The following is a 27530-nucleotide window of genomic DNA, read 5'->3' on the forward strand; positions in this document are numbered from 1 at the left end:
GCAATGTACTTTGTATACGATACAGTGGTGAAGGAATTTCCTTGAACCCTCATGTTTGGATGCTTTATTAATTATTGATTAGATATAAAGTAATTAAATTTAGGTGTTTTGCTTGACCAGAGTGTTGAGATTTTAAAAACTCAAACTTTTTAACAATAATTAAAAAAAAATAAAAAATGAAGTACTCAAACCAAGAAAGTAAAGAGTTTGTGATTTAAGAAATCTGATTATAGGTCAGGGGATGATGTTGTGGTGCACTTCTACTCCAGATCATTCTTCCTTCTGACTTTATACATTTCCCGTATAGGTTTCCTTCGATGTGTGATTTGATTTGCTGTTGAAGTTTATTGATTCCAGTCATATGGGATTATCATCATTATCACATACTAAAAGACACTCTACTGTATAATTAATTTCCCTTGCAGATGGCCTTGTTGCTTCATTCCTCTTTATCTCCAGAGAATTCAGTAAAAACTTTCAATGGAAATGTGGGCCATACTTGGATGGACAGTTTAGAAGAAATTTTCGAGTGGTTAGCTGTATTGTGGGAACGTGGTTTTTGTCATGATAATCCTCAAGGTAGAGAAAAAAAATAGTAGACTGATATATATTATGGTAGAGAGAACACTTATCTGATAGATTGTGTAAGGATTTCCCTTATTAATATTCTTCTGCATTTTATATTCCTTTTCTTTTCCCTTTGCAGTTCGGTGCTTGGTCATGCAGTCATTTCTGAGTATAGAGTGGACTAAATACAACCACTATGCGGAGTTGGTTCCGCAAAATTTCTTAACTGGTTCACTTGTAGAAGGATTGAATGATCCTGTGCAACACAAAGATTTTGGTATGTTGATCTCTATATCACTTATAGCACATGTAGGTCTATGTGGTCCATATTTTTCTTTGTTGCTAAAGTGGCGTTTTACAAGTGGATGTGGGTGGGGGTGTGGAGGCAAATCAGAGGCAGATCCAGGATTCAAAGTTTATGGGTTCTGAGTTCTGAAGTTTATTATATGTACATATTAAAGTGAATTTCTCAACACATATACAGGTTTTTGAACCAAAGCTAATAGGTTCGTCCGAAACTCTTACTTCCAATGCTAGCTCCGCGATGATCAAGATGGAAAACAAATGACCTCTGCTACCTTGTAATTGGATTTGGGTTGCTGATTTTGGAATTTTACTGACACTTTAGGGCTAAATCTTTAGTCTTCTGAAGCTGGCATATCAAAAGCTTTAAAATGAATAAATATGGGCAGGGCCTCCCGGTATGATGTATGAGGGAAAATATTTGAGTCAGGCTACTCCTCTCTCTCCTGGAAATTTGGAACTCAAAACTGTCCATTGTGGATGTACCAAAATGAAACAAAGGCACTTTTTTTTTTTTGATCAAGTAAAAGTATTTTCATTCATAAACATTGCCACAACGGCCGTATACAAGCGTATACCAAAAGATCAAGAATCTACAAACTATGATTCTCTACAAACTCCACCCAATCCTCTATACAACTAGGAACTTTCTGTTTACACCAAAAGTAAATAAGAGAGCGGAGACTAGTTGAGCTTCTCAACTGAGAAAAAGTCGACTCTACTCCTTCAAAAGGTCTCCTATTTCTCTCATTCCATATTACCCACATTAACACAAGCACTACCACGTTCCAAGCTCTTTGTCTTCTCCTCCTTTGGCTCTTCCAACTGAACATCAAATCTTTCACAGTTCTTGGCATTACCCAAAGTGTGTGAAACCACCTAAACAAATCCCACCATAATCTCATGGTAAACCCGCAATGTAGAAGAAGGTGATCCATATCCTCGCCCGTCTCCTTGCACATGTAACACCAGCTGACGCAGACAACCTTCCACCTTCTAAGATTTTCCACTGTCAAACTCACCCCTCTAGAGGCTAGCCAAGTGAAAAAACACACTTTTCTCGGCACACTTGGAATCCATATTGCATTACATGGGAAATCAACTTCCTCCCTAACCAAAAGACTCTCATAAAAAGACTTCATAGAGAACACTCCATTATTTCCCGGCTCCACCACCACACATCGGGATTAATCGCTGGATTGACTTGCCTATGAAGTAAGTCTATCAATCTTTGAGACTCACTCGCTTCCCAATCTTGAAAATCTCAAATCCCAAAAAGTCTCTTCACCTTGTGTCCCCCTAATTTGTTGAATTGTCAAGTTTCATTAGCTTATACTTCATGAGGGTGTGGTGGGGGTGGGGGGGAGGTGGGGGAGTCACGAAAAAATATGGGGTCTTGCTTGGAAGGTGGATGAAAGACTAAAAATGTTACACTTCCCTATGAGTGCGGGTCATGGAGAAATAACATGCAGGGACGAGAAGAGCCTAATGAGAATGTATCGTTCAGGGTGGATGATGGGAGTAGTCAGTAGTGTAAATTTTTGAGGACATAGGTGGTGCACGAAACACTTTAGTATCGGAAGAGACCTTTTGTGCTTTTTATGCTTTTCATGTTTGTTCTTGAGTATAGCATAACCACTCAGTGAGCTTTAAAGTTTCAATAACCAGAATCAAATTACAACCCAATCCCAAGCCATCCAAAGTCACAACTGAAAAGCAGATACCAAGAGTCCAAAACCCAGACCCACGAGTAACCATCATTTCAAGCCCTAGATGGATTCTAATCAATGAAGTGAAGCCAAACTTCTAGTGGAGAAGATTAATGCGAGATCAACATAGCCATTGATGTAATTTGAAAGATGTAATTCATATTTGACACAATGACGGACTTCCTAAGCTCCTGGAGAAACAAGGAGAAAAATCCTATGTTTCTTTTATATCTCTCATTCTCTCTTGGTGCTGGTAATTAATATATTTTGTTATTTTAAACGAAGATTTAGCAACATTCTATAGACTTCCACACATGCTTCTGGAATACATGTATCATGACTGTACTGATTCTTTTATTTGTGCATATGTTTCACAGGTGTAAGAGGAGTTTACTCTACCTGGACAATTGAAGCTGCTGGCCAATTTTTTTCTCAGTACAGGAGTAATCTAGATGAAAGGTATGCTATCACATATTGATAAGTTTTTACTTTAACTGTTAAGGATTATTGATGCATCTCTCATTGCCAATGAGGTATTGGACTCGAAGCAAAAGAAGGGGCACTCAGAAATTCTATGTAAGCTGGACATAGAAAAAGCCAGGTGGCGTCATTATGATGACTTTTTTCATCTCACGCGCGCTTCTCAGCAAGTTATCCCAAACATTTTGCCACATATTCAACTGGGTTTTTATTTTATTTTAAGGAAGTTTTGTCTAGGTGGGTAACAGGAATACCAATAGTTTAAGTATGAAACTTGCAAAATGGTGATAGCTTAAGGATTGTTTAACCTATTTTTTGACAAGAGGAAAAAAAAATAGGTTAAACAATCCTTACTTATCACTCTTTAATAATATCTCTTACTTATCAATTGTTGAGGATCGAATGGTTCCTACCAAGAAAATATAGAAGCTGGAGGATCAGGTACTTCCTAAGATAGCTGGTGGGAATCTTCTCCCTCATCCTAGTGCGAGGCAAGGAATTCAATAAAATCGTAGCAGGCATTCATAGGTTAAGTTTAAGAAGATTTATCTGAAATGATTCATCTGACTGAAAGCCCCCAAGGTTTTGGTTACGTGGTCAGGGTTCCATGTGTGATGTTTGTGCTAAGTGCATGTCACGACTCACGAGTTTGAATCCTGCCACAAGCAAGAGCCTGGTAATTAAGGGGAGAAGGATAGAGCTGCACCATTATCCACAGAATCTCGATGGTGTGCCATCTGGCCCTTGCAGATTTCTCTGTATTAAAAAAATCATTTGAAAATGGATGGTCTCTTGCAAGAACACTCTTAAAACATGAAACTATACATACAACACTCCTGATAAAGCAATTAAGGTTCTGTACTATAGATTGTCTCTAATCCGTAAGCTCTCTCAATTGGAATGTTTTGCTGGTGTCTCCGTTATTGCTTTGCCATGCTTTTCATCTCATTATTAAGCATCTTAGATATTTTTATTTTTTGTTTTTGGGTCTTCACCATATACAAAATGACTACTCTTGGATATTGGAAGGTCAGGTTTATTTTTTATTTTTTTTAACTATAAATCTCAACGGCCACGTTGCCCCTCTTCTAGATCTCCAGTACCATGCTACAAAGACTTCAACTTGATTTTTTTAGGAAAGCATCATTGAAATTGGTATTGTAAAGGCAATTTAATGGTTTGAAGTTCCATTTGATGACAGGAATGGGGTTGCTTTTCTGAAAAGTTTGGCTGCCGTTGCTAAGAGGCAATCTTTTGGACGAGCTGGATTAATGTGTCTTACAAAGTGCATTTCTTCAGCGGCTTCTGGTATTGGACAATGCGGTGATATATCGCCAGTCAGTTTGCAAGATAAGGAGTCTTACATGAGGGATAAAGTAGACTTGCTTGACACTTTCCGATATATTATGGAAAGCAGTAAACAACATTTCAACCCGTCTTATCGGCACCAAGGTACATAATAAATTTTTGGGCGTGCTGAAAGTATCAAAATCAGTATTTGAATTCACAATCATGGTAATCCATCTTGTTTCTTCCAGTTTGTGAGAACATTCTAGTTGCTGCTGCTTCTGTGATGATTCCTCTTGATGTTCCTCTTGAAACACTTCTACTTTTCATTTCAAGCTTGCCGCGAGAAATTACTGATAATGGAGGTATGTCAATGTGTACACTCACATCCTTTTACCGGCATGCTGACTTATTTGTATGAATATTTTTGGTTCATCTTTTCTTTTTTCTTTGTTAAGCTAATATCACTCAGGTACTTACCTTGTGTGACCTTTTATTAATAAATAACTCAAACGAAAAAGTACAAGCAACGGGGGCCAAGCCTTACCTTACCTTTCCTAAGCTTATCTTTGGTTCATGTATTTGCAGATATTGATAATTCTTTTTTCCTTTTTTCCAAATGCATATAATTATAAAAGGGGTCCTTTTCCTTTGCCATTTTAGGTTCTTTGAGATCAAAGGTGCAAGAATGGCTTGGGATGAGCGTAGAGGAACCCTCTATATCTGACAATCTACAAATAAAGCTCAAGCTTTTGGAGTCTCTCATTGGTTACCAAAGAAAGTTGATAAGTTCCCGCTATGCAATTGATACTTTCGTTAGCTATGATGACGAAGACTTGGATTCTTGGGAATCTGAAGCAAAAAGATGGACACGGGTGCTTTTTCTTGTTATCAAGGAAGAAGAGGACTTGAATCCAATATTCAAGGTTTGCTTTCTCTTTACTTCTTAGAAATTATGACCTGGCAATGCCCTCCACAATAATGTACTGTTCTTTGTACTATTTTGGCGGATTTTTTGCAACACAACAACAATTAAGCCTCAATTGCAAATTAATTTGGTTTGGTTGTGTGAATCCTCAATGCCATTCTGCTCATTTGGACTTAGTTTCATTGCAATACTCAATAGTTTGTCTTTTAATACACTTTTCTCTAACACTGGAGCTTCACTTTATCTTTGCCGCTGATACAAAGCTCTACACTAACTAAAGGAATCTTGTGAAACACCTGACTAGTAAAAGTGTCAGTTGACTTGTATAAGTGTACCAATATGACTAAGCTTTAATTCCAACTGGTTAGTATCTCTATATGGATCGTTTGCTTCCATTATGTTTTGTTCTTTGGTAGTTCGCATGGATTTCGAGAGATTGTAGATGTTTTGACACAAACTTCCTTTCATGTGATTTTACCTCATACTCGGTACTCTTCTAACACCTTCTATCATCAGTGTTTAACTGGCGCATTTGAACGTTTATCTATGATATGACAAGCACTTTGAGGATATCCCATTTCTAATTTCTTCTCGTCTTCTTTCATTCTAGGCTGCTCTTTCACCTTAGCTACCTGTGTCCTAAACAGGTTTATTCTGTTTCACCATATAACATTGCATCAGTTGTTGTTACGTGTCTGATTGTGATTGAGAAACTCTTAGGGATGACCAAGTAAATGAGATTTGGTCTTGTGAGGTCTTTCTCTAAATTTGGCAAGTTAGCATAGGTGCCTCTTTGATGTGTAGATTGTATTTGTGCTTTTTTTTTTTGATAAGTATTTGACCTTTGAATTATGTCATAGTTATTAGTTCCAGTTACAGGCTTGTAATACTTGTAGCATCATGTACAGATCATTCAAGATCATGGTGCTAATTTATGCGGTCGAAGCAACAATTTGGATTGTGTACCAGTAAAATTTCTCATCCTTCTTTTGAGCTTCATCCATGAGCTACAAGTGCTCCAAGGGAGAGCGGTTGACTGCTTGAAAACAGGGAGCTCGAAGACAAGCCTTGACATTTCTAACAAAGCTGGCCAATATTCAATGATGAAAAGCTCGACCATTTTTGTGGTGTTCTCTAAATTGTTTTTCTCTATATTGGTTAGTTACCAGGAATCCTATTTGTTATTTCATTTATGGCTTTTTGAGATTTCTCTAAAATCCTGAACTGGCTGCTTACAGGATGCACTAGTCTCGTATGCTGAAACGTCGTGCAGCATTTTTTGGTCAAAACACATGGAAGAGTGTGGAGATTTTTCTGGCTCCATCCGAGGCAGGCTGGGGGGTCCGAGTCAGCGTCGGTTGTCGTCTTCATTGACCAGTTCAGTTTTGCAGGCTGTATGATCCTTTATGACATAATGTGATGGGCATGTATACTGCATCCGTGCAGGGCCTTTGATGTTGATGTGGAATCTCTAAAATATCCTTTTATCATGGTTATATTTTGAATTAACTACATCTTAATAAACTAACAACCTCTAGCAATTAGGGTCTCTGCATCTAACTTTTTGATGTGTATGTGATATGAAGCTATTAGTCTCATGATGGAACTCAGTGATATTTTCTGGTCAGACTTTTTAGACGCATTCACTAATGAAGAAGATTACCATTTGGATTGAAATGTACCATATAATTTAAGGATACTGCAAGATCTGCTCTCTGTGTCTTACTTAACCTTTGTTTTCAAAATCCTCAATTTTCTTTTCTGTTGTTTTAACAATGTACTTCATCATGAAACTTCATTTGAAATCTCGTTCTGGTATATTCGTTTTTTCTCTCTCAGGTATATTCATAATTATCCTCTTCTAATTGTTTTAAGATATAGGGGACCTAGGTGTTTAATCTTTTGATAATAGGGTGTATGTGGAATTTTGCTGTAAGTGGTTCAATATATTTTTTCACATAAAGTCACGATTCTTGTTGCTTCTCCATGAACATTTGAACAATCAACCAAGCCTTTCTCCTCATTCCATAATTTCCAAGTTTGTGTTTCTTTTCTTTTTTTGGGTTATCAGATTTATAAGCTGCTGACTTTGTGTTCTAACAAACCTTTGGACAGGTGACGTCCATCAAAGCGGTTGCTTCCATCTCCAGTTGGTCCGCACAGTTTGGCACTGTTGCTTCCCTCACGTCTGTTGTTACCTATCTGTGGAACTTTTGCTGGAAGATAAGTAGCACATCTCTGGCATGTAATTCAGAGGTAAGATTTAGATAATCATGGATGTGCATACATTAAAATGTAACAGCCAATTAATTTGAATATCTTGCTTCTGTCGTTCTTTTTTAATTCCTAAACCAGATTGAGGCGGAAATCTGCCTAGCAGCATATGAAGCAGTAGCTGGTGCTTTGGAAGGATTACTGTCCATGTTCTCTCTGCTGTCATTAGATGATGTCACAGAAGATGATGAGTTAACTTCATTAGAAGCTGATGGTAAACCAGTCTTGGATTCCTTACTCAGGACCTTGCTTCATAACATCAACAGCATAATTGCAGTGGGACATTTGGCACGATCTCGACGAGCAGTTTTATTGAACTGGAAGGTGATCTTTGCCTTTACTTGGTATATGCATAAGGTTATATGACAAGGAGATTATATCTTGTGTATGTATATTGCACATGCAATATTCATCTTAACAGGTAGGCAAAAGACTGAAGGGAGGGTGGTGGTGACGTTGAGCAAAAAGAGTTGTTTGAAATAGTTCGTGGTATTGAAGGACTAATAATAATTAACATCTCTGGTGCATCACCTGAAAATGAAACTAAAGAACATGCAATTGCCCTAAATATCTCCCTGCTAACAAGCTTTTGCATATCCTCTAGAAGTAGTGAAGTTGAGAACCCATGGCAGAGATAAAGAATGACACAACACATCTGGAAAAGCTGGTATATCGGTGTTTCAATTGGAGTACAACAAAGCAGAACTTATGTCTTATATCTGAGGCTAGGGAAAAATGGGTAACACACAGAGAAATAAGGCGATGGCTTGGGAGACCCTTTTACTTGTCCCGTCTTGACATCCCGGTGCCTGTATTCCATACGGTTTCATCTAGACACCTGAACCTGTTCAAAACAGGTACTTTAAGCCCTCTGTCACTACGTGTTCCTCACTTGCTCGGATGACACATCATAGCCACATCAGAGAAATTAATGCCACATCATTGGCCATGTCATTTTTCATATTCATCTACTAAAAAACATTTTTATCCTCTATTTCCTTTTCAAAATTTAATTTTTATATGAAAAAAATTTACAAGTGGCTAGAAATGGTATTTTGCAGATCTTGTAGCCATTTTTTCCGTTAATAGCTCCGCCGATGATAAAATCAAGACCGCAGCATCTCCATCACCACCGGCTGTAAATCCCCCCCAACCACAAAAAAAAAAAAAAAAAAAAAAAAATATCAGAGGCAGAAACACCCAATTTTCGTCTCTCCTTCACCTCCATGGATCCACAAATCAAAATACATAAAAAAAAAAAAAAATGGGGAAAAAAAAAAAACTAACCATGTTGGATTCTTGGAAAAAAAATCAAATTTTGACGGACAAGGCAACATAAATAGAAATGGCGTTCAATCGGGAACCTGAAGAGAGTTTTTCTGGTTGCCGGTGAGATTTTTCCGAAATGGGTAAGCTTTTTTCTTGATGATTCAATTGAAAAGTAGATTCTCTCCAAAAATATGAGTCAAAAAGAGAAAATTTGAAGGTTGGGGGAGCAGATCTGAAGAAAAAGAAGAGAGAAGGGAGGGAAGCTGAAGAAGAAGAGAGAAAGGGAAGGGGATTTCTTTTCATTGTTATCTTTTCCTTTTAATTTTCATATTTTTTAAATTAAAATTCTTGTATTCATTTGCTTTTAAACGCGTGTAACCACACATTTTATCGGACTCAGCAAAATAAATGCCACATAAGCTTGATCAACAGTCAGAGGGGTTCAAATACCTGTTTTGAACAGGTTCAGGGGTTTAGATGAAACCCAGTGGGGTACAGGCACCGGGATGTCAAAACTGGACAAGTAAAAGGGTCTCCTAAGCCATTCCGCCTAGAAATAATAAATAGTGTAATACAGATAACTTTCTTGAATATTATCCATGTGTTCATTTGGCTACCAGAACGGGAGCCTTGGCGTAACTAGTAAAGTTGCTGCCATTTGACCTGGAGGTCATGGGTTCAAGCCGTGGAAACAGCCTCTTGCAGAAATGTAAGGTAAGGCTGCGTACAATAGACCCTTGTCGGCCGGCCCTTCCCCGGACCCCGCGCATAGCGGGAGCTGAGTGCACAGGGCTGCCCTTTTGTTGATTTGGCTACCTAAGCATGCAAGGTTCAGGTGGATCAAGTTGGATTGGTCAAGAAATGGATAACAAAAAAGAGGAGAAATAATAACTTATAAAAAAGAGACTGAAAATAATACTAGTTTACTACCTTCTGTTTGAATTATTGAGCGTCAAAAGAGAAGAGAAAAATTGTTAGCTTTTGGGAAGCAGTTCGAGTAGTTAATGTAAGTAGGTAATGGTTAGGGATAATTTTCTCCATTGAGATGTTAAATATAACCACTAGTCTCGGTACTTGCTTTGATGCTACTTGTTACTCCCTCTATCCCTATTTATGTGGCACCGTTTGACTTGGCACGAAGTTTAAGAAGGAAAGGAAGACTTTTAGAATTTGTGGTCTAGAACAAACTTAGATATTCGTGTGGCTATAAATCAGTTCATTAAGGGTAAAAGGGGAATTTTAAAGTTAAATTGTTTCTAATTATAGAAAGGTAACATTCACAGACTAAAAAGGAAGGGGTGCCACACAAATTGGGACAGAGGGAGTATTATTTTAAAGGATCAGTGACTTTATTAGAGTTTTTCTTCTTCTTTTACTTGTTCTGGTTTAACTTGCCAGCATTGCTCTGTTATTTTAAGAATTTTACTTGTGGTTGTTGAAATTGATGTGCTGCCATGATAAGATGGTCTTCTTTAATGATTTCAGTGGATATGCCTTGAGTTGTTGCTATCAATTCCTTATCATGCACTTAAGAGTGGAGTTCAGTTGAGAAAACATAGCTTTTACTTCTCAGAAATAACACTTATATGGACTTTTGATGATCTTGTTGACAGGTAAGCAACCATATGTATCTGCTTAGCAATCACTAAGTAGAAATTGTTAGGGTTAATTCTACATTAGATGATCTTGTTGGATGTAAGCAACCATATGTATCTGCTTAGCAATCACTAAGTAGAAATTATTAGGGTTAACTCTACTTTTGAATTATGAGTGTTGTACTCATAATTCTCTTCCTTATCAAAGTAGACTTCTCCCAGTAATAAATTGGAATGATGAGGTTAGTTTCTTATCTAAACTATAAATAAGATGAGATGTGCAACCCTTTGCATTAAGATTTCCTGTCAGAAGAAATTTTTCATTTGCCAAATTGAGCTTTTCTGCCTACCTTGTCAATTCAGTAACCTAAGCTTTTGACATCCTTCCTTATTCCTAGCCTCGTGTAACCTGCTCCCTAACCTTACAGTTCCTTATGGCCTCCTTTTGCTAATTGACAACACGATCTCCTCAATATTTTTTTCCCGCCTGCAGGACCTTGTAATACTTTTTTTCCTTCATTTTTAAAGTTTCTAGGCTAATGTGGGAAAACCTGACTCTTTTTATATTATCTTTTTCTTCTGTTTTTTTGTTTTTTTTTGTTTTTGTTTTTGGTAAGAATAACTAGGGTTAGATTCATTTTAGTTGCGAAATTGAAGGTTTATTTGTTCAGTTTAGATTGTAAAGCTTTGTAGCCAAAATCTCTATTGAGCAAGAAGCGTCTCTTTGGGGAGCCTCTTTTAGATTTCTTCAACATATTGAACTTGTCATTAAATTTTAACTGAAAATCTAGGATATGAGCTCATCACCAAATTTTTTGTTTATATCTGCTAATGCATCTACTGCTACTGAGGTAGTGATTGATATGGTTGCAGCCTTGAGAATGCTGGAGAGGCTTCTGTTTTACCCATGCTGAGATCTGTCAGATTGATCATGGAGCTGTTAGCTTTAGGAAGGAAAGGTTCTATGGTTTCTGTTTGTCATGGCATAGACATCCAGGTGTGCTTAACCTGTGGTTTTGATATGTTACTTTCACTTTTTTTTTTTTTTTTTTTTGGGATCAAGTAAAAGTATTTTCAGTCATAAACATTGCCACAACAGCCGTATACAAAGGGTATACCAAGATCAAGAATCTACAAAATATGATGTTACTTTCACTTTATTTCAAGTTGTATGTCGTCTTTACTTACTGTAAGTTAATTTTCTTTTCATGTTGTGTAACTTATTAATCAGCATAAATCTCTTCAAGACGAAGCATAAGTGATTTCTAGTCTCTTAGTGGTTTTGATGATATATGCCTAGTGTGCACCTAAGGGCATGACCTAGCAGTTGAGGAACTGGAAGGAAGATATTGAGACCAGGGCATCAAATCGTTACATAAAATGACACTTTCCATATGTTAAGAGTCCCACATCAGTGGGTTAAAGGGTACATGGTTTCATTTTATGAACTTGGGTAATCCTCCCCTCATGAGCTAGTTTTGGAGTTGAGTTACGCCCAAGGTCCATTTCTTTACATGGTATTAGAGCCAGGCCCCCCAAATTCATTGTTTCTGATGTTGGGCCCCATATTAAGAAATTCTCCACGCACCATATGTTCAGCCCTGGGCGTGAGGTAGAGTGTTAAGAGCCCCACATCGATGGGTTAAAGTACATGGTTTTCCTATATGGACTTGTGCAATCCTCCCTTCATAAGCTACTTTTGGGGTGAGTTAGGCCCAATAGCCATTCTTTACACCATCACTAGATTGGACAATACGATACAATAAAATATAAGTAACAATCAAAACAAGCGTTGTTTTTAAAGTGACAAACGATACAGTACAATAGGTAACAACCATCCAAACAAGCTGTAAGTATCAAAGCGGCTGTAATCCATATTGAATTTTTATAACGACTTTATTAGAGATCGATGAGAACAAATAAAAATGTTGTCTATTTAACCGTTCAAACTTTTAGATGAAATGCTACAGAAGTCTTGGATTCGAGTATGGCCGAACCCTTTTGGCTCAAGGAAAAAGAACGCAAACCACGTGAAAAATGATCATATTTCAAACAATTTAAGTTATTAAGAGATTTCAGACACATGTCAATATGCTATTATTCTTTGATAGGTAGAATTTAGAAACAAGTCAATAGGCTATAGTTAGTATAACTATAATTCCAGGAAATTTAGGAGGTGTTGACACTTCTTGTGAGTTTAAGCTATATCAACAACTAATTTTTTTTATCAAGTTAAAGTATTTTCATTCATAAACATGGCCAAAAATAATGACCGTATACAAGGCATATACCAAAAGATAAAGAATCTACAACATATGATTCTCTACAAACTCCACCTAATCCTCTATACAACTAGGAACTTTCTGGTTACACCAAAAGAAAATAAGGGAGCGGAGACTACTCCTCAACTGAGAAAAACTTGACTCTATTCCTTCAAAAGCTCTCTTGTTTCTGTCATTCCAAACTACCACATCAATGCTAGCGGAACCACGTTCAAAGCCCTTCGTCTACTCCTCCTTCTCTCGCTCTTCCAACTGACCATCAACTCTTTCACAGTTCTTGGCATTGCCCAAGAAGTGTTGAACTACCTAAACATGTCCCACCACAATCTCATGGTAAACCCACAATGTAGAAGAAGATGGTCCACGTCCTCCCCTGCCTCCTTGCACATGTAGCACCAACTGACGCAAACAACCTTCTTCTTTCTAAGATTTTCCGCCGTCTAAATCATCCTCTAGTGGCTAGCCAAGTGAAAAAACACACCTTCCTCGGCACACTTGGAACCCATATTGCGTTACATGGGAAATCAGCTTCCTCCCTAACCAAAAGTTTCTCATAAAAAGTCTTCACCAAGAACACTCCATTATTTCCCCGGGCCCACCACCACACAACGGGATTATCCACCGGATTGACTTGCCTATGAAGCAAATCTATCCATCTTTGAAACTCGTCCACTTCCCAATCTTGAAAATCCCTTCTAAATCTCAAATCCCAAAAAAGTCCATCCACCTTGAGTCCGTCTAATTTGTTGAATTGTCAAATCTCTTTGGCAAGATATTTTGTACACACTCTGGAAATCATCTTTCAATAATATGTCTCCACACCAGTTGTGTCCCCAAAAGTATACCACCCTCCCATTTCCGACCTTGAATGAGATATTTTTCACAAAATTATCCCATCCCTTCATGATATTTCTCCGTAAACCACAACCAAAAGGCAAAACGGTATCTCTAGTTTTCCAGCCCCCTTCCATAATCCCATATTTGTCAACTATCACTCCCCTCCACAAAGCCTGTACCTCCACCCCGAACCTCCACATCCATTTGCCCAATAAGCTTTATTTAAAACTTTTAAATCCTTAATTCATAGGCCTCCCCATTTTTTAGGAGATGTGACAATGTCCCACTGCACCACGTGAAACTTCCTTGCCCCATCCGCCGTATCCTAAAGGAAATCTCTCTGAATCTTTTCCAATTTATTAATGACCAAAGTTGGAGCAAGAAATAAAGACAGGTAGTAAGTGGGAATACTCGGTAATGTGCTTTTAATAAGCACTTCCTTCCCACCCTGGACAAATATCTGCCACCCTGCTAGTCTCTTCTTGACCCTCTGATTAACTGGATTCCATACCGTAAGATCCCTGTTCGAGGCACCTTGTGATACTCCGAGGCATTTAGTCGGCAGAGCTCCGACCCGGCACTTCAAGACACGAGCAAGCGACCCAATGTTGTTCACCTCCCCAACAGGGATAATCTCACATTTCCTCAAATTAATTTTAAGTCCAAATACCGCCTGAAACCATGTGAGAATTGGCTTAAATAGTCCAACTGGGTCTCAACTGCATCACAAAAAACCAAGGTATCATCCGCGAACAACAGGTAAGACAACTATGTCAAATGATTGATTTGTTTTCCATAAATGACTGAATCTAGCTGGTTGGGGCTTTAAGCTCCAGTGAATTCTGATTTGTAGGATAACCCCTAACAGCTGTCGTAGATAATTTCTCAAGTGCAACCTACGCTACCAAATGTTTGCTGGCAGACCTGCACGGAACTTCTTTCTAATGGCATAAAATAATTTTGCTTAGTATCAATGTAGACTTAGCTAAAGACAGGGCATAACGGAAGAAAAAGATCCATATAGGTGATATCTAGTAGTATGATGATGATATGAAATGAGCTTAAATGGAGAAGTGGAGATTCATGTAGCCGACCCCAACTTGTTTGGGACTGAGGTCTAGTTGTTGTAGTGACAATTTAGGTATTTCTGTATGAAAGGAGGTATTGATAATACTATGTGTGGTGTTTATGGAGTTGACTATTGTGTTAATACTTGATAATAAGATTCAATGTGATCCTTTACGTCTTTCAATTTTGTTATTGAAACAGGGAACTAGTTAAAAATTTCATTTTGCTCCTCCCTTATCATTACCCCTGCCCCTTTCCAAAATGATTAATCACTTTGACTTTATGCTAATCGTGGATGGACATTCATGTGATGTCAGGTGAATCACCTATTGAATATTCACTAACTATTCTCCCGCAGATGATGTGGAAGCTGGTCCGCTCTTCTTGGATTTTACATGTCAGCTGCAAAAAAAGGAGAATTGCTCCTATTGCTGCACTTATGTCTTCTGTGATGCACTATTCTGTTTTTGGCAATGAGAAGATGCATGAATATGAGAATGCACCTGGACCTTTGAAGTGGGTGGGTAGTCTCCCTCCCTTCTGTGTGTTTGTGCTCAGTTTTTGCTGATACTGTGCTGATAAAATACTTAGCTCATTTGCTTACCAGTTTTTCGGAAAAGTGACTACATCTCCACTTTCTGCAGTTTATGGAGAAAATACTTGAGGAGGGCACTAGAAGTCCACGAACCATTCGGTTAGCCGCCTTGCATATAACTGGACTTTGGCTTGCTTGTCCAAGTATTATAAAGTTCTATATGAAAGAGCTAAAGTTGCTAACACAATATGGTTCAGGTATTTCCCAAATTTCAATTTACATCAGTGATTATGTTATTGTTTATAGATATGTGGAGTAGTTTGCTTTCTGTCATGTCAGTATCTTCTGATGACAGTGAACTTGTTCTTTTTTGTACATGCAACTTCATCTCTCTTCAGTTGCATTTGATGAGGATTTCGAAGCTGAATTGTCTGAAAATCATGATGCCAAAATTGAAGTATTAGTGCTGGCTAAAAGCCCAGACCCTGAGCTGACTGAAGTAAGTTAATGCCATCTATTTTTGGAGATCACCCTCTATAAGCATGAACCTCTACTGGTACAAAAGAATGAAGGCAGCTCACTGATTGATTTCATTTTATTATTCTTAAACACTAGAAGAACACTGACTTATCGCCCCTATTTTGTCATGTCTATTGATTTTTTTATCATTGCTATGGCACCAGGCATCTTTCTTTTAACCAAACAGCGAGTAGTTTTTAAACTGAGCTCCAATGAGTTGCTATTTCTGTTTGATCAGCAGTCATAAGATTCTTGCTGTGCTTTTAGGCAAGTCATGCATATAAATGAGAGTTGCAGTTTATGGAGTTGGAGTATCTTTGACAAATTAACAAAAAGTTTTATGCAAATAATTCCTAATTTTCTATTTTAAGTTAGTTTTTGCATATAAAGATAAAACTTAATCAACTAGATGACTTAGGATAGCAATTTAGAACCTCATAGTTTCAGTGAGTTGTTGATCAAATGCATTTTATAAGCGACTACCGCTTTCCATTTTATTTCTTTCTTTGTTTTCTATTCTTAGTTCTAATTGTTGGGAAAAAAAAGTAATGCAGTTTATTCCAAAGTTATTCTTCTTTGGCTTCTGTGGACAGTAATTAATGTTAGTGAATTTTAGCTCCCCCCGTACCGAAAATGTCCTAACATTCAACTAGTTTCTGATGGGATTGATACTGTGTTGGCTTTGTGTACCAGGAATTCATTAACACAGAGTTGTATGCACGTGTATCAGTGGCAGTTATGTTCTACAGACTTGCAGAAATAGCCAGTATGCGCAATGAAGATAGAAACGGTAGCGCTGCTCTTGTATCCGGCAAGATGTTCCTACTCGAACTTCTTGATGCTGTGGTATTGGATTCTGCTATTATCATCCTTGTTGACACCCCTCCCCCCCCCACACGCACACCCACACCCCACAACCACCCTCCCCCAACGCAACACATATAAAAAGCAAACTTCTCAGTTCTCAGTATAGACTTACAACTGAATACTTAATTCAAGAATATGTCAATTTATAGACAGTAACCGCTCGTGTACTTGAATGTCATTATATAGATAAGAAATTATACATATATGCTTAAGTATGTCATGTTTAATAGCTGACATATGTTTGTAACAAGCACATTGACTATTGACTATGCTTCATGTAACTTATTTGTGGAGTTACCAACTTCTAGATTGTTTATGCAGGTGAATGACAAAGATCTTTCTAAAGAGTTGTGCAAAAAGTATAGTGCGGTAAGTACTTTGATTCATTGCCTTTCTTATCTGTTATAAGCTTAAGGAACCAAAGATAGGAGATGGTGAAGTTCTGGTTTTTCCTATAAGCATTCTAGTTGGGATAATAGTCAAAATACCCCCCAACGTTTGACCAAAATGCCAACTACACACCGAACCTTTGCGGGGGTCCTATTACCCCCCTGGACAAATTTTTTCAGTAGCAAAATGGCCCTTTTTTGCTGATGTGGCAGAGAGCGTGAATACACCGCCCAGTGGCGCGTGACGGCCTTTAAAAATCTGCATCTGACCTGTTTTGGACGCCAACTAAGCTGCCACATATGATGCCAAGTAGATAAAATTTGAACTCCATTTTTAGACTTCATCTTCATCTTCACCCTATTTAATATCCATCCCCATTTTTTGTTGTCAAAATAATATCCATTATAAACGAAAATCTCATAAGAAAATCCACATATGATTCCGAACAACTTGTTAAAGAACAACTTTCCACCATAAACGAAAATAAGAAAAAAAAATGAAAAATCGAAGAAAGAAAAAGAAGGAAAAATGGAAAAAAATAAGGATGAAAAATCTAATCTTGTTAAAGAAAATCTGATTGGAAGTTGCTTGTTTGGAGTTGCTACTTGTTGCTTGGTTGGAGTTATTTAAGCACTAATTCTTTGAGTTGATTTGGGGAGAAAATTAAACTCATTGCTAAGAATTTGGAGAAAGCTCACTAAATGGGTTTCTCTAAATTCTTGATTGTTTAACAATTTTTTGCACGGATTGCCCTTCTTTTGGGGTGGTTTTAAATTTTGCCCTTGTGGTCTTTAAGTTTTGCCCTTCGCTTGGATACCTGAGGTTCTAGGTTCGAACCCCGTTCGTTTAAAATAAAAAATAATTTCGCAAGATAGGGGGGAAAGTGTGTCTATCCAAAGGAAAAACCAAAGTTATGCCGGGAGGGCAGGACTTTGTTGAGACATTTTTTTTTTTTTTTTTTTAACTTTTCAAGGCACACTTTTAGTTAAGGCATACTTTTGGTTATGCCTTAATTAAAAATATACCCCCATATAGTTCCTTAAGGAAAAATTTTGCCCCAAGGCAAAACTAAATTATGCCTTGAGGAAAAGTTAGCCCCCTCCGGCATGCCTTTCAGAATTTTTTTTTTTTTTTTTTTTTTTAAACTTTTAAAGGCACACTTTTAGTTAAGGCATACTTTTGGTTATGGTGTATGCCCAATTCCTTATTTTATCTCTTTTTAAAACTGATTAAGTTATGCCCCCTCCGCATAACTTTAGTTTCTGAAGTTATGCCGGGGGCATTTGCAACTTTTAAAGGCACACTTTTAGTTAAGGCATACTTTTGGTTATGCCTTAATTAAAAGTATGCCCCATAAGGCATAGTTCTACAAGAAAAAATTTTACCCCATAAGGCAAAACTAAATTATACTTGAGGAAAAGTTATGCCCCCTCCGCATAACTTTAGTTTTCCTTAAGAAAGTTATGCCGGAGAGGACTTTGCTTTTTTTTTTTTTTTTTTTTTAAACTTTTCAAGTCACACTTTTAGTTAAGGCATACTTTTGGTTATGCCTTAATTAAAAAGTCTTAATAGTTCCTTAAGGAAAAGTTTTGCTCCATAAGGCATAACTAAACTATGTCTTGAGGAAAAGTTATGCCCCCTCGAGATTTATGTGATTAGCCTTTATTTTATGCTTGAGCGGGGGTTCCCCAAAACCTCGGTATCCAAGCTAAGGCAAAACTTTATGAAGGGCAAAATTTAAAGACCGCAAATATGAGGGGCAAAATTTAAAGACCACCCCAAAGAAGAGGCAATGTTGGTGTTAATTCCTTTCACATTTGGGTTTGTTTGGATTAGATTTGAGCAAGTGGTGTGATTTTTTTTTCAACTCCTTGAAGATGATGATGATGATGATAATGTTGATGAAGATGAAGGAGAATTGGGTATGGGTTTTCAGATCCTTAATAAAAATGGAGTATGGAAAATTGAGAGATTTTTTTTTTTTTTTTGAAGAAGAGTAGATGGATGGAGGAAGGGGGAAATTAATAAAAAATGGGGCAAAATTAAACACGTGGCACGTTTTACAACCATTTGCCATTTAATATTTGGGGGTTGGCAGATTGGACTGCCACATCAGCAAAAAAGGGCCATTTTGCTACTGAAAAAATTTGTCCAGGGGGGTAATAGGACCCCCGCAAAGGTTCGGTGTGTAGTTGGCATTTTGGTCAAACGTTGGGGGGTATTTTGACTATTATCTCCATTCTAGTTCTTGTGATTTTTCTTGGATGCAAGTGTTCTTCCTTTGATTATAAAGTGTCTAGTTCTAGGAGTTCACTGGAGGGCTAGATTGATATTTATCTGAGTTAGAGGGATGCCTTTCAGTACATGGCCTTTTTAATGATGATATAACAAGTATGTGAGCTACACCTTAATTCTGTTTTCTTCTCTAAATTGGTGATCATTTCTTAACCAGTGTTGTGATTAGCCCTTATCCTTTTTGGTTTTTGCTCAAATGTGTAATTATTCCAGCACTTCCTTAGTGCTGTTTTATAATACATTTACCTTTCTCTCAGAAAGATTAGCCCTTATCTTTCTTCTTCTTGGGCAGATTCATAGGCGCAAAGTTCGTGCATGGCAGATGATATGCATTTTGTCACGGTTTGTTGACCAAGATATTGTCCAGCAAGTTACCCATAACTTGCATGTATCTCTTTATGTAAGAACTTCGGCCTGTAAATCTATTTATTGTTCTTTTATATAGTTGATTCCTGATTGACTGTTATCGCCTCTGAAAGAAGAAAGGAAAAGGAGGAGCCCAATTTTGCTGACCTTTCTTACGACAACAACATTACTAACGGATGAACAATAACAATGACAATTATTCTTGTTATAATATTTTATATAAATACATTATTTATAGGGTGTCGGCAGTCAAGCTACAATGGTAAATTTCAAAAGAAGCTTTGGATGACTATCCAACTAAGTGTCTCATGGAGTATATGGAAAGAAAGAAATAGGAGACGCTATGAAGACAAAAAAGAAATGATTCAAGTTGTTAAATAACATAGAATTTGCCTCCCCAAAACCACCCACACCCCACCCCCACCCCCACCCCCGCACAACAAAAAAAAAACACCTCAAAAATGAAGAAAGAAAAGAAGATAGGATTTATTTAGTTAGGTCAGAATTCTCAAGAGTTTAATTAGCATCTGCTGCTTCATACAATAAATACAGTTATATGACATAGTTGTTTGTATATGAAAGCCAATTTCTCTTTTTGGGTAATGGAGGTAGTGTTCATATGTGCTCAAATGATTCGCCTCCTATATCGAGCAGCTCCATTGCTGATCCTAATGACTTACTGTTCTTTTCCATGTAGAGAAACAATTTCCCTTCAGTTCGACAGTATTTGGAAACTTTTGCGATCCATGTCTACTTGAACTTTCCTTTGCTGGTACGGAATTCTCTGATAAATTTACTTTTTGGTTGTTCTATTCATAAGATCAGATTTTTCCGTGTTGTCTCATTTGACATTTTGATATCTTGCGTGATGATTAGGGCTTATTTGTCCTTATTATGCAGTGTTCTCCTTTTCCCTTCAGTTTATTTTATTCGCTTCATGTTTTTGTTTTTGTTTTTTCTCTTTCCACATCTGTGACATTCTGAATATGTGAATATCCTGGTAGAATTCCATACAGAAAATCATCTCATTCTGTGTCAGCTGATTCCAAAATGTGCTTAGATATAAACCTATATTCAGTGTTGTCTCCTCCTTAAGTTGGGTAGGAAGATGCGTTCATTTGCATTACGTGTTAGCTATGTGATATACATTGTTTCAAATGGTGATTGTTGAGCTTATGTGTTGAAACATAATTAAGTAAATAAATATGTGCACTCTCTAACAACTTTTAACTTTTAGATGAGATGGTCACACAATTCCATATGGTCTCAGAGTCAGACTCACTCTATTCTTGGTTTCCCTACTGTGGGGCTCCCATGTGATGTCCACAATCTATATCTTTACTCATTATCAAAAAGAATTTACACTTGTTGGGCATATGAAAAACATCAGGCACGCACATGTTTTTTTTATTTTTATTTTTTGTGGGGGCGGGGGGTTGGGTTGCGGGGTATTGAAAAGGTAAAAACGTGCACTCTCTAACAGTTTAAGCTTTTAGATGGATGCCACACAATTCAGTATTATGGTTATCTCGAGTTTGAACTTTTGCTGCACATGCAAGATAGTATGAGATTAGCTTTCCCACAAGTCTTTGATACCTCTATAGCATTATCCATCCCTATTTACGGAGGAGTTGTTTCTTGAGTTACCGATGATTGTATCTGTTGAATAAATATTCATAATGATTATGTTGTTGTTGAAAGTCAAGAAAATCACCCAAGGGTGTGGCCTAGTGGGTTGAGAACCATGAGTTCTCAGGTTCAAAACCCCAGCAGAGACAACAACACTAGGTGATCTCTGCCCATTTGTCCTAGCCTTGGTGGATAGAGTTACCTAGTACCTGTTGCTGGTGGAGGTGGCAGGTGTCCTGTAGAATTAGTAGAGGTGCACACAAGCTGTCCCGGACACCACGAATCCACGATTATCAAAAAATAAAAAATAAAAAATAAAAAAAATCGAGAAAATCATAAAGAATATGGCGTATAATATTCTTACTGAATATGAAAAACTAATTGGGAACCCAAAATATTGAGAAACTTATCTTATTGTATGAACCCCAAAACTCCTATATGAGGAGCCTTGTTGTAACTACTAGTTGTTAACTATCAAATTCTACAGGAGTTTCTCTCTTTTCTCGTTCCCAAGAATCTTTGATTCATTTAATAGCTGAGGGTTTCTGTCTTATTCATATTTCTGTTGCAGGTTGGGCAAGAATTAGTACCATTGCTTCGAGATTATAATATGCGGCCTCAGGTGAGCTCTTTCTCATTCCACTTTCTAACAGATAAGATGTTAATACTTCAAATTTACAGATAAATTGGAATTGTATCGCATAGGCTAGCATGATACCTGCACAAGGATGATATGCACCGAAGAATAATAAATAGTCACATTTTTTAGTCTTTCCTTACGATTCTTGTAAATTAAACATGTTCTCACAATTACTAATTTTTTATCTGTCTTTTTACTCGAATTTGGGTGAAGAAAACTAATGGAGAAGTTTGGACTTAGAAGGGGGTACAACATCCTTTGAGTGGGTAGCAAGACTTTAAAATTGTAAAGGCTTGCTTCTGCTGGAAGTAGTAGTTCTTCATCCTTCCGCTGGAGAATATAATGTATAATCCTGCTACAACATTCACTGTTCAATGGAGACTGTTTCTTCAAAGCAGGAAACTGTTTTTTTTTTTTTTTTTTTTAATAAATAACGAAAGCTAGTGCAAACTTTATATTACAAAATGTACTGATGTGAAAATTAAAGAGGCAGTGGAGGGGACCAGCATAATGATTTTTTTTTTTTTTGGTTGTTTGATAAATTAGCACAACTTCCAATCACTTTAATTTAAAGTGAAAGAAGTACCCTCCCCTCACAGGGTAAGGGATTTGAAAATGCATTTGTTTAATGCACTGGCGAAATTGTGATTTGTCAAATTGTCATACATGTCCATTTTTGTGGTAGGGAAGTTCAAATATAGCTATCTTCTTTTGGTGGACTGAGTTAGAACTCGATGAATACTAATTTACTTTGTTATCATGTGACTACACACATTCGATAAGATGTGTAGTTTACTACTGCCTTCAATTGTACTAAATTGCCTATCCACTAGCTATGACGGGAAAACATCACCTTATGTTTTCTTATGGTTGCAGGCTCTATCTTCCTATGTATTTATAGCTGCAAATATCATCCTTCACTCAACTGAAGAGTACAAGTCCAGGCATCTGAGTGAACTACTGCCTTGTATAATTCCTTTATTGACCTCACACCATCATACTCTACGTGGTTTCACCCAGGTTGGTTCCTTTGTGTGCTGGACTTTGTGGTCTTTGCTGACCATATTAATTGGCGCTATGATTTTGAGTGGGATGTTACATTTTTCTTTTGCAGTTATTAGTGCATCAAATTCTTCAAAAAATGTTGCCATCAGATTCTAGTTTCTATGCAAACATGGCTTTAGAGGAAAGGTGCTTTCTAGATTTGAGATCGTATTTGCAAGATAACCCTGACTGTGTGCGGTAAGTTGTCTTTTATGAGCTCGTCTAAGATAATAATTCTTTTTTTACTTTTTCATTCCATACTGTTCCCTCCAGCACAGACAAAAATACACTCTCACAAAAGTATTATATGTACAAAATTAGAAAAAACAAAGGGTGAAAAAAAACTAAAAGTATATATCAAACACGGAGCAAAACAGGAGTTATGGTCTTAACTATCCGTTACCATCAAACAGGTAGAATCATCCTTTATCACAAACTGAAATTTAAAGGTATATGTGATCACTCTAGAAGAGCTGCACTATAGGACAGATTGCTATTGAAAGGGAAGGAGGTCACTGGAAGTTAGGTAAGATGGAATGCAAACATATATCATTCCCCTTAAAAACCTAAATAGTTTGTAACCAAAACAATGTACTTAACCAAATATACCTATGAGGTATTAAGCATATACAGATCACATTCACCTTGGAAATCTAAAGTCTTTGCTGCTGAAGGTATTTGAGCAAAGTAACATGACGTGCTTTTAAAATTTCTCTCATACCATTGGATACACTCTGAGGATTAGCTTTATCAAAGATGTTGTATGACTGTGAATGCTCACACACAAGCACATGCAAGTTGTAATTTGCGACACACTTCAAGCCGTTGCTTTCTGTATTAAAAGAGCCTCAATGCATCCTTCATTATTTCTATCATAAAAAGGGATCAAGAAACACATAAAGACCCACTAGTTTGGTGGGAATCATCTTCAAAGTAATTCCTAAAGAACTTATACACTAAAGAAGATGTTGGTTCAGTCAACCTATCAGAATCTATTTGTAGAAGGCAGATAGATGCACTTCTTAGTGGCAAATAAGGTGGTGGATTCTGCAAAAAGAATATGAAACCAATAGTCTTATGCAAATTGGATATAGAAATGCTTCTAATCACGTGAACAAGAATTTTCTGGACTTGATAATGATGATGATGGGTCTTGGAGAAAGATGATTAAGTTCAGTATATCGATATTCGATAGTCAATTCTCTGTACTAGTAAGTTGGTGGCCTTGTGGCTTCTTTGCAAATTCTAGAGGATTGAGATAGGGGTCCCTTGCCTCTCATGCTTTTCATGCTGGTGTAGAAAGGAATTTCTAAATGAGGCTGAATCAATGTTGGAATTCATGGAATTCCTACAGGAATAAAGGAAATACTTCGGCTTTTTGTTATATTTTTGCATAATTGTCAGCACCATCTTAGTGCTGTACATAATTAAAAAATCCTAACTTTCTCAAAACAATAAAAATAAAATTAAAAATTTATAAACTACTAAAATTGAGGGATAAACTTCATTGCACTATCACTATGAAATTACGACTGGAATATTGGCACTAATTTTTTTGGGAAATGGATTAACAAAAAAAGTCCAAGTACATCTTGGATAATCATCAACAACAAAACAACAACATACCCAGTGAAATCCCACGGTGTGGGGTCTGGGGAGGGTAAAGTGTACGCAGACCTTACCCCCATCTCAGAAGATAGAGAGGTTGTTTCCGAAAGACCCTCGGCTCAAGAGAAAACATGACGAGAAAAAGTTAGACAAGCACAAACAGTACAAAGCAAAACGGAAATGAAACTAACGAAAGCGACAAAAGCCATGATAAAGCAGTCTGAGAAAAAGAAGCAGTAGCTAGCACAGATAAATACGATAATTGTGGTACAAGAAATGACTAATATTTGCAAGAATCAAAGGCCAAGAAAATCTTGGATAATCATCAACAAAGAATATTGCAAAATTTATAGTTGAACTTACTCGAGTATGTCAACAAACATCTGAATAGTCTATAGACAAAGCGACTTTGGTTGATTAGTAGGATGACGAGGAAATATAGAATGTATGTTTCTCAAGTTGGCATGACTCCGTGTAAGACAAGTTTGACAAACTAGCATCATCTTCCGAAACTCAAAAAAAATCTAGGATGTTTCAGTTGTTTATGGATTATGTCCAGAGAGTTGGTAACAAAGTAGGCTATTGAATAATGGAGAGGTAGTAGAGCACCCTATGCCAATCATGCATTCTAATACCTTGTTTTAGGACTTGGTTGTTTATCTTATCAAAAGATATAAGTGGTCAACCTAAGAGAGTGCATGTAGACCTATTAATTACAAACAACTAATAGAAATCAAACCAAGGGGGAGGAGGAATTCAACTCATACACAGAACTTTTACCTTGAAGAATCCTAGAGAGGTTCAATTGAAGAGATTCAAGCGTTCTTAACAGCTTTCGTGGTGTAGTTGGTTATCACGTCAGCTCACACACTGAAGGTCTTCGGTTCGAGTCTGAAGCCACTTATCAATGAATCTATTTTCCTTATTAAAAAAAAAAGTGAGATTCGAGGGTTCTTCCCAAACTCACAAAGAGTAGTCATCAATTATCCAAAAACTAGCTTCCCTAAAACCCTAATAACAACTATCAATACTAAGGGTTACATAAGTATTTATCCAAAATTCCCTTAGGCTACAACTCTAATTAAAATAAGCTATATGGACTAGTTGGGAACCATTCTCCTTGAGATGGCCCACTTGCTCCTTTGTGCTTTCTTACTCTCGTAAGTCTTGGTCTCCTCTTCTCTAAATATCCATTTAAGCATATTAAGGATCTTGTGGTCTTCTCTTATCAAAGGGATCTTGTTGTCTTCGGTCTTCCTTACACACAGTTCTAAAGCACTCCAAACTCTTGAATTTAAGATGGAAGCCTCCAATCTCGAGTGTCTCTCGGGCCTGCATCACCTTATAATATTATTATGATTTATGGCGTTAGCCAGTGTGCAGAAAATGTATTGATATCTACATAAGGTGCATAGACTTGACCTAATCATTTGTTTCTTTCCGTCACAGGTTAAGAGCATCAATGGAAGGTTACCTGGATGCTTTTGATCCAAATAAGTCAGTCACACCAGCTGGAATTTTCAGTACTCGAGTTGAGGTGAGGGATATTGCCGATTGGTCAAAGCTTAGAGTATCATCTGTCCTCTGGCAAATACATAGTAACGTTAGGAAGATTTTGTCTTTGACTGCTGTCTAATGGCTTGATGTGAACTACTCCCTCCGTTTCAATTTATATGAACCCATTTGACTGGGCACGACATTTAAGAAAGAGGGAAGACTTTTGAAACTTGTGGTTCAAAATTAGCTTTGAAAATTTGTGTAGCTGTAAATCATTCATAAAGTGAATTTGTTTCTAAATTAGGAAAGAGGTCATTCATTTTGGCACGGACTAAAAAGGAAATAGGTTCAAACAAATTGAAACTGAGGGAGTAATATGTTTATGCTAGGAAATTGTCCCTGTGATTGCCCCGCCTAACTTTTCAATGTGAACCATATGTATTTTACCCTTGCAGTTTCAGAAGCACTGGAACTTTAATTTATCGATCCTTGTGGTACAACCGTTAATATGAGCATAAAATCGGCTTACTTAAAAAGGTTAATTATAACAATAATAAAATAATCCCCTTTATTAGCTGTTGTCGAACATTCCTTTCACACTTTAGCTGAAGTTGAAAGCAATTATAGTGCCAAAGTAAGGTAGAGTGACCATATTTGCCAGTTTTGTCTTTGCCCACGTACTTTTTCTAATTTCTGAGAACATTATGTCCTTTTCTCACTGGTGATATATGTAGGAGCTTGAATTTGAATGTGTATCAGCAACCCTCATGGATCAAGTAATTAATTTCCTAAATGTAAGTGCTCACTTTCACTATTTCATTGTATTTCATGGTTTTGTTGCTCACTTCCCTTTATTTCCAGGAGGCTAGGGAGGATCTCAGATGCTCAATGGCCAAAGATGCAGCAGCTATCAAGAATGAGAGCTTGCTTGTTGACAATGATGGAAAGTGCAGGGAGATGTCTGGAAATCTTACTCAAGGGCAAACAGCTGTTATGCCACTGCAAGATATATCACTAGATTTCCAAAGGAAGATTACTGTTTCCAGACATGAAATGCAAAGTTTTGCTTCTACCGTCTTGTTGGAAAACGGAGGGCCATTAAAATCACTACTAGGTAACTGGATGCAATACTGATTTCGTATTGATATGCATCGCAATTTGGTATGAGAAGGTCAATTACACAGAGGAACAACAACACAGTTTGGAGAGGGTAGAATGTACGCAGACCTTACCTCTATCTTGGGAGGTAGAGAGGCTGTTTCCGGTAGACTCTCGGCACAAGGACAAGCAGTTCAAAGCAATATATAAAATACTGTAAAAAGCATGAAAAAGCCGTTTGAAAAAAGAAAAAACAAAGAAGCAGTAACTACCACATAATAGTACGATAAGCTACCACATAATAGTACGATAATCGAAGTACAAGAAACAACAGATATTAGTAGAAATCGAAGGCCAAAAAATAAAACTACTAGAATAATACTATGACTAAGTAGGACTACGCTAAACTACCTCCTAGCCTTCGAGCCTAATCTGTGACTATC

General features: G+C 37.2%; 1 protein-coding gene across 6 annotated transcripts in view; it reads left to right on the top strand.

The window, feature by feature from the left end:
- LOC132030292 (uncharacterized) overlaps positions 1 to 27530 on the top strand; it is a 38867-nt gene that overhangs the window by 7317 nt on the left and 4020 nt on the right. For 5 of the 6 annotated variants that reach the window (XM_059419866.1, XM_059419861.1, XM_059419862.1 and 2 more), the window contains 25 exons: positions 426 to 579; positions 707 to 844; positions 2957 to 3038; positions 4261 to 4511; positions 4598 to 4711; positions 5010 to 5272; positions 6183 to 6431; positions 6513 to 6668; positions 7390 to 7530; positions 7630 to 7872; positions 10303 to 10430; positions 11286 to 11409; positions 14958 to 15119; positions 15244 to 15391; positions 15533 to 15633; positions 16347 to 16499; positions 16842 to 16889; positions 19498 to 19605; positions 20269 to 20343; positions 21772 to 21822; positions 22717 to 22860; positions 22955 to 23082; positions 25942 to 26029; positions 26724 to 26783; positions 26851 to 27103. In XM_059419866.1, coding sequence (XP_059275849.1) covers positions 426 to 579; positions 707 to 844; positions 2957 to 3038; positions 4261 to 4511; positions 4598 to 4711; positions 5010 to 5272; positions 6183 to 6431; positions 6513 to 6668; positions 7390 to 7530; positions 7630 to 7872; positions 10303 to 10430; positions 11286 to 11409; positions 14958 to 15119; positions 15244 to 15391; positions 15533 to 15633; positions 16347 to 16499; positions 16842 to 16889; positions 19498 to 19605; positions 20269 to 20343; positions 21772 to 21822; positions 22717 to 22860; positions 22955 to 23082; positions 25942 to 26029; positions 26724 to 26783; positions 26851 to 27103 — 3562 coding nt within the window. The remainder of the gene's footprint in view (positions 1 to 425; positions 580 to 706; positions 845 to 2956; positions 3039 to 4260; positions 4512 to 4597; positions 4712 to 5009; positions 5273 to 6182; positions 6432 to 6512; positions 6669 to 7389; positions 7531 to 7629; positions 7873 to 10302; positions 10431 to 11285; positions 11410 to 14957; positions 15120 to 15243; positions 15392 to 15532; positions 15634 to 16346; positions 16500 to 16841; positions 16890 to 19497; positions 19606 to 20268; positions 20344 to 21771; positions 21823 to 22716; positions 22861 to 22954; positions 23083 to 25941; positions 26030 to 26723; positions 26784 to 26850; positions 27104 to 27530) is intronic. The other variant, XM_059419863.1, reaches the window with a different exon arrangement.

The sequence above is a fragment of the Lycium ferocissimum genome, chromosome 9 (genome assembly GCF_029784015.1).
Source record: "Lycium ferocissimum isolate CSIRO_LF1 chromosome 9, AGI_CSIRO_Lferr_CH_V1, whole genome shotgun sequence".
NCBI lineage: Eukaryota > Viridiplantae > Streptophyta > Magnoliopsida > Solanales > Solanaceae > Lycium > Lycium ferocissimum.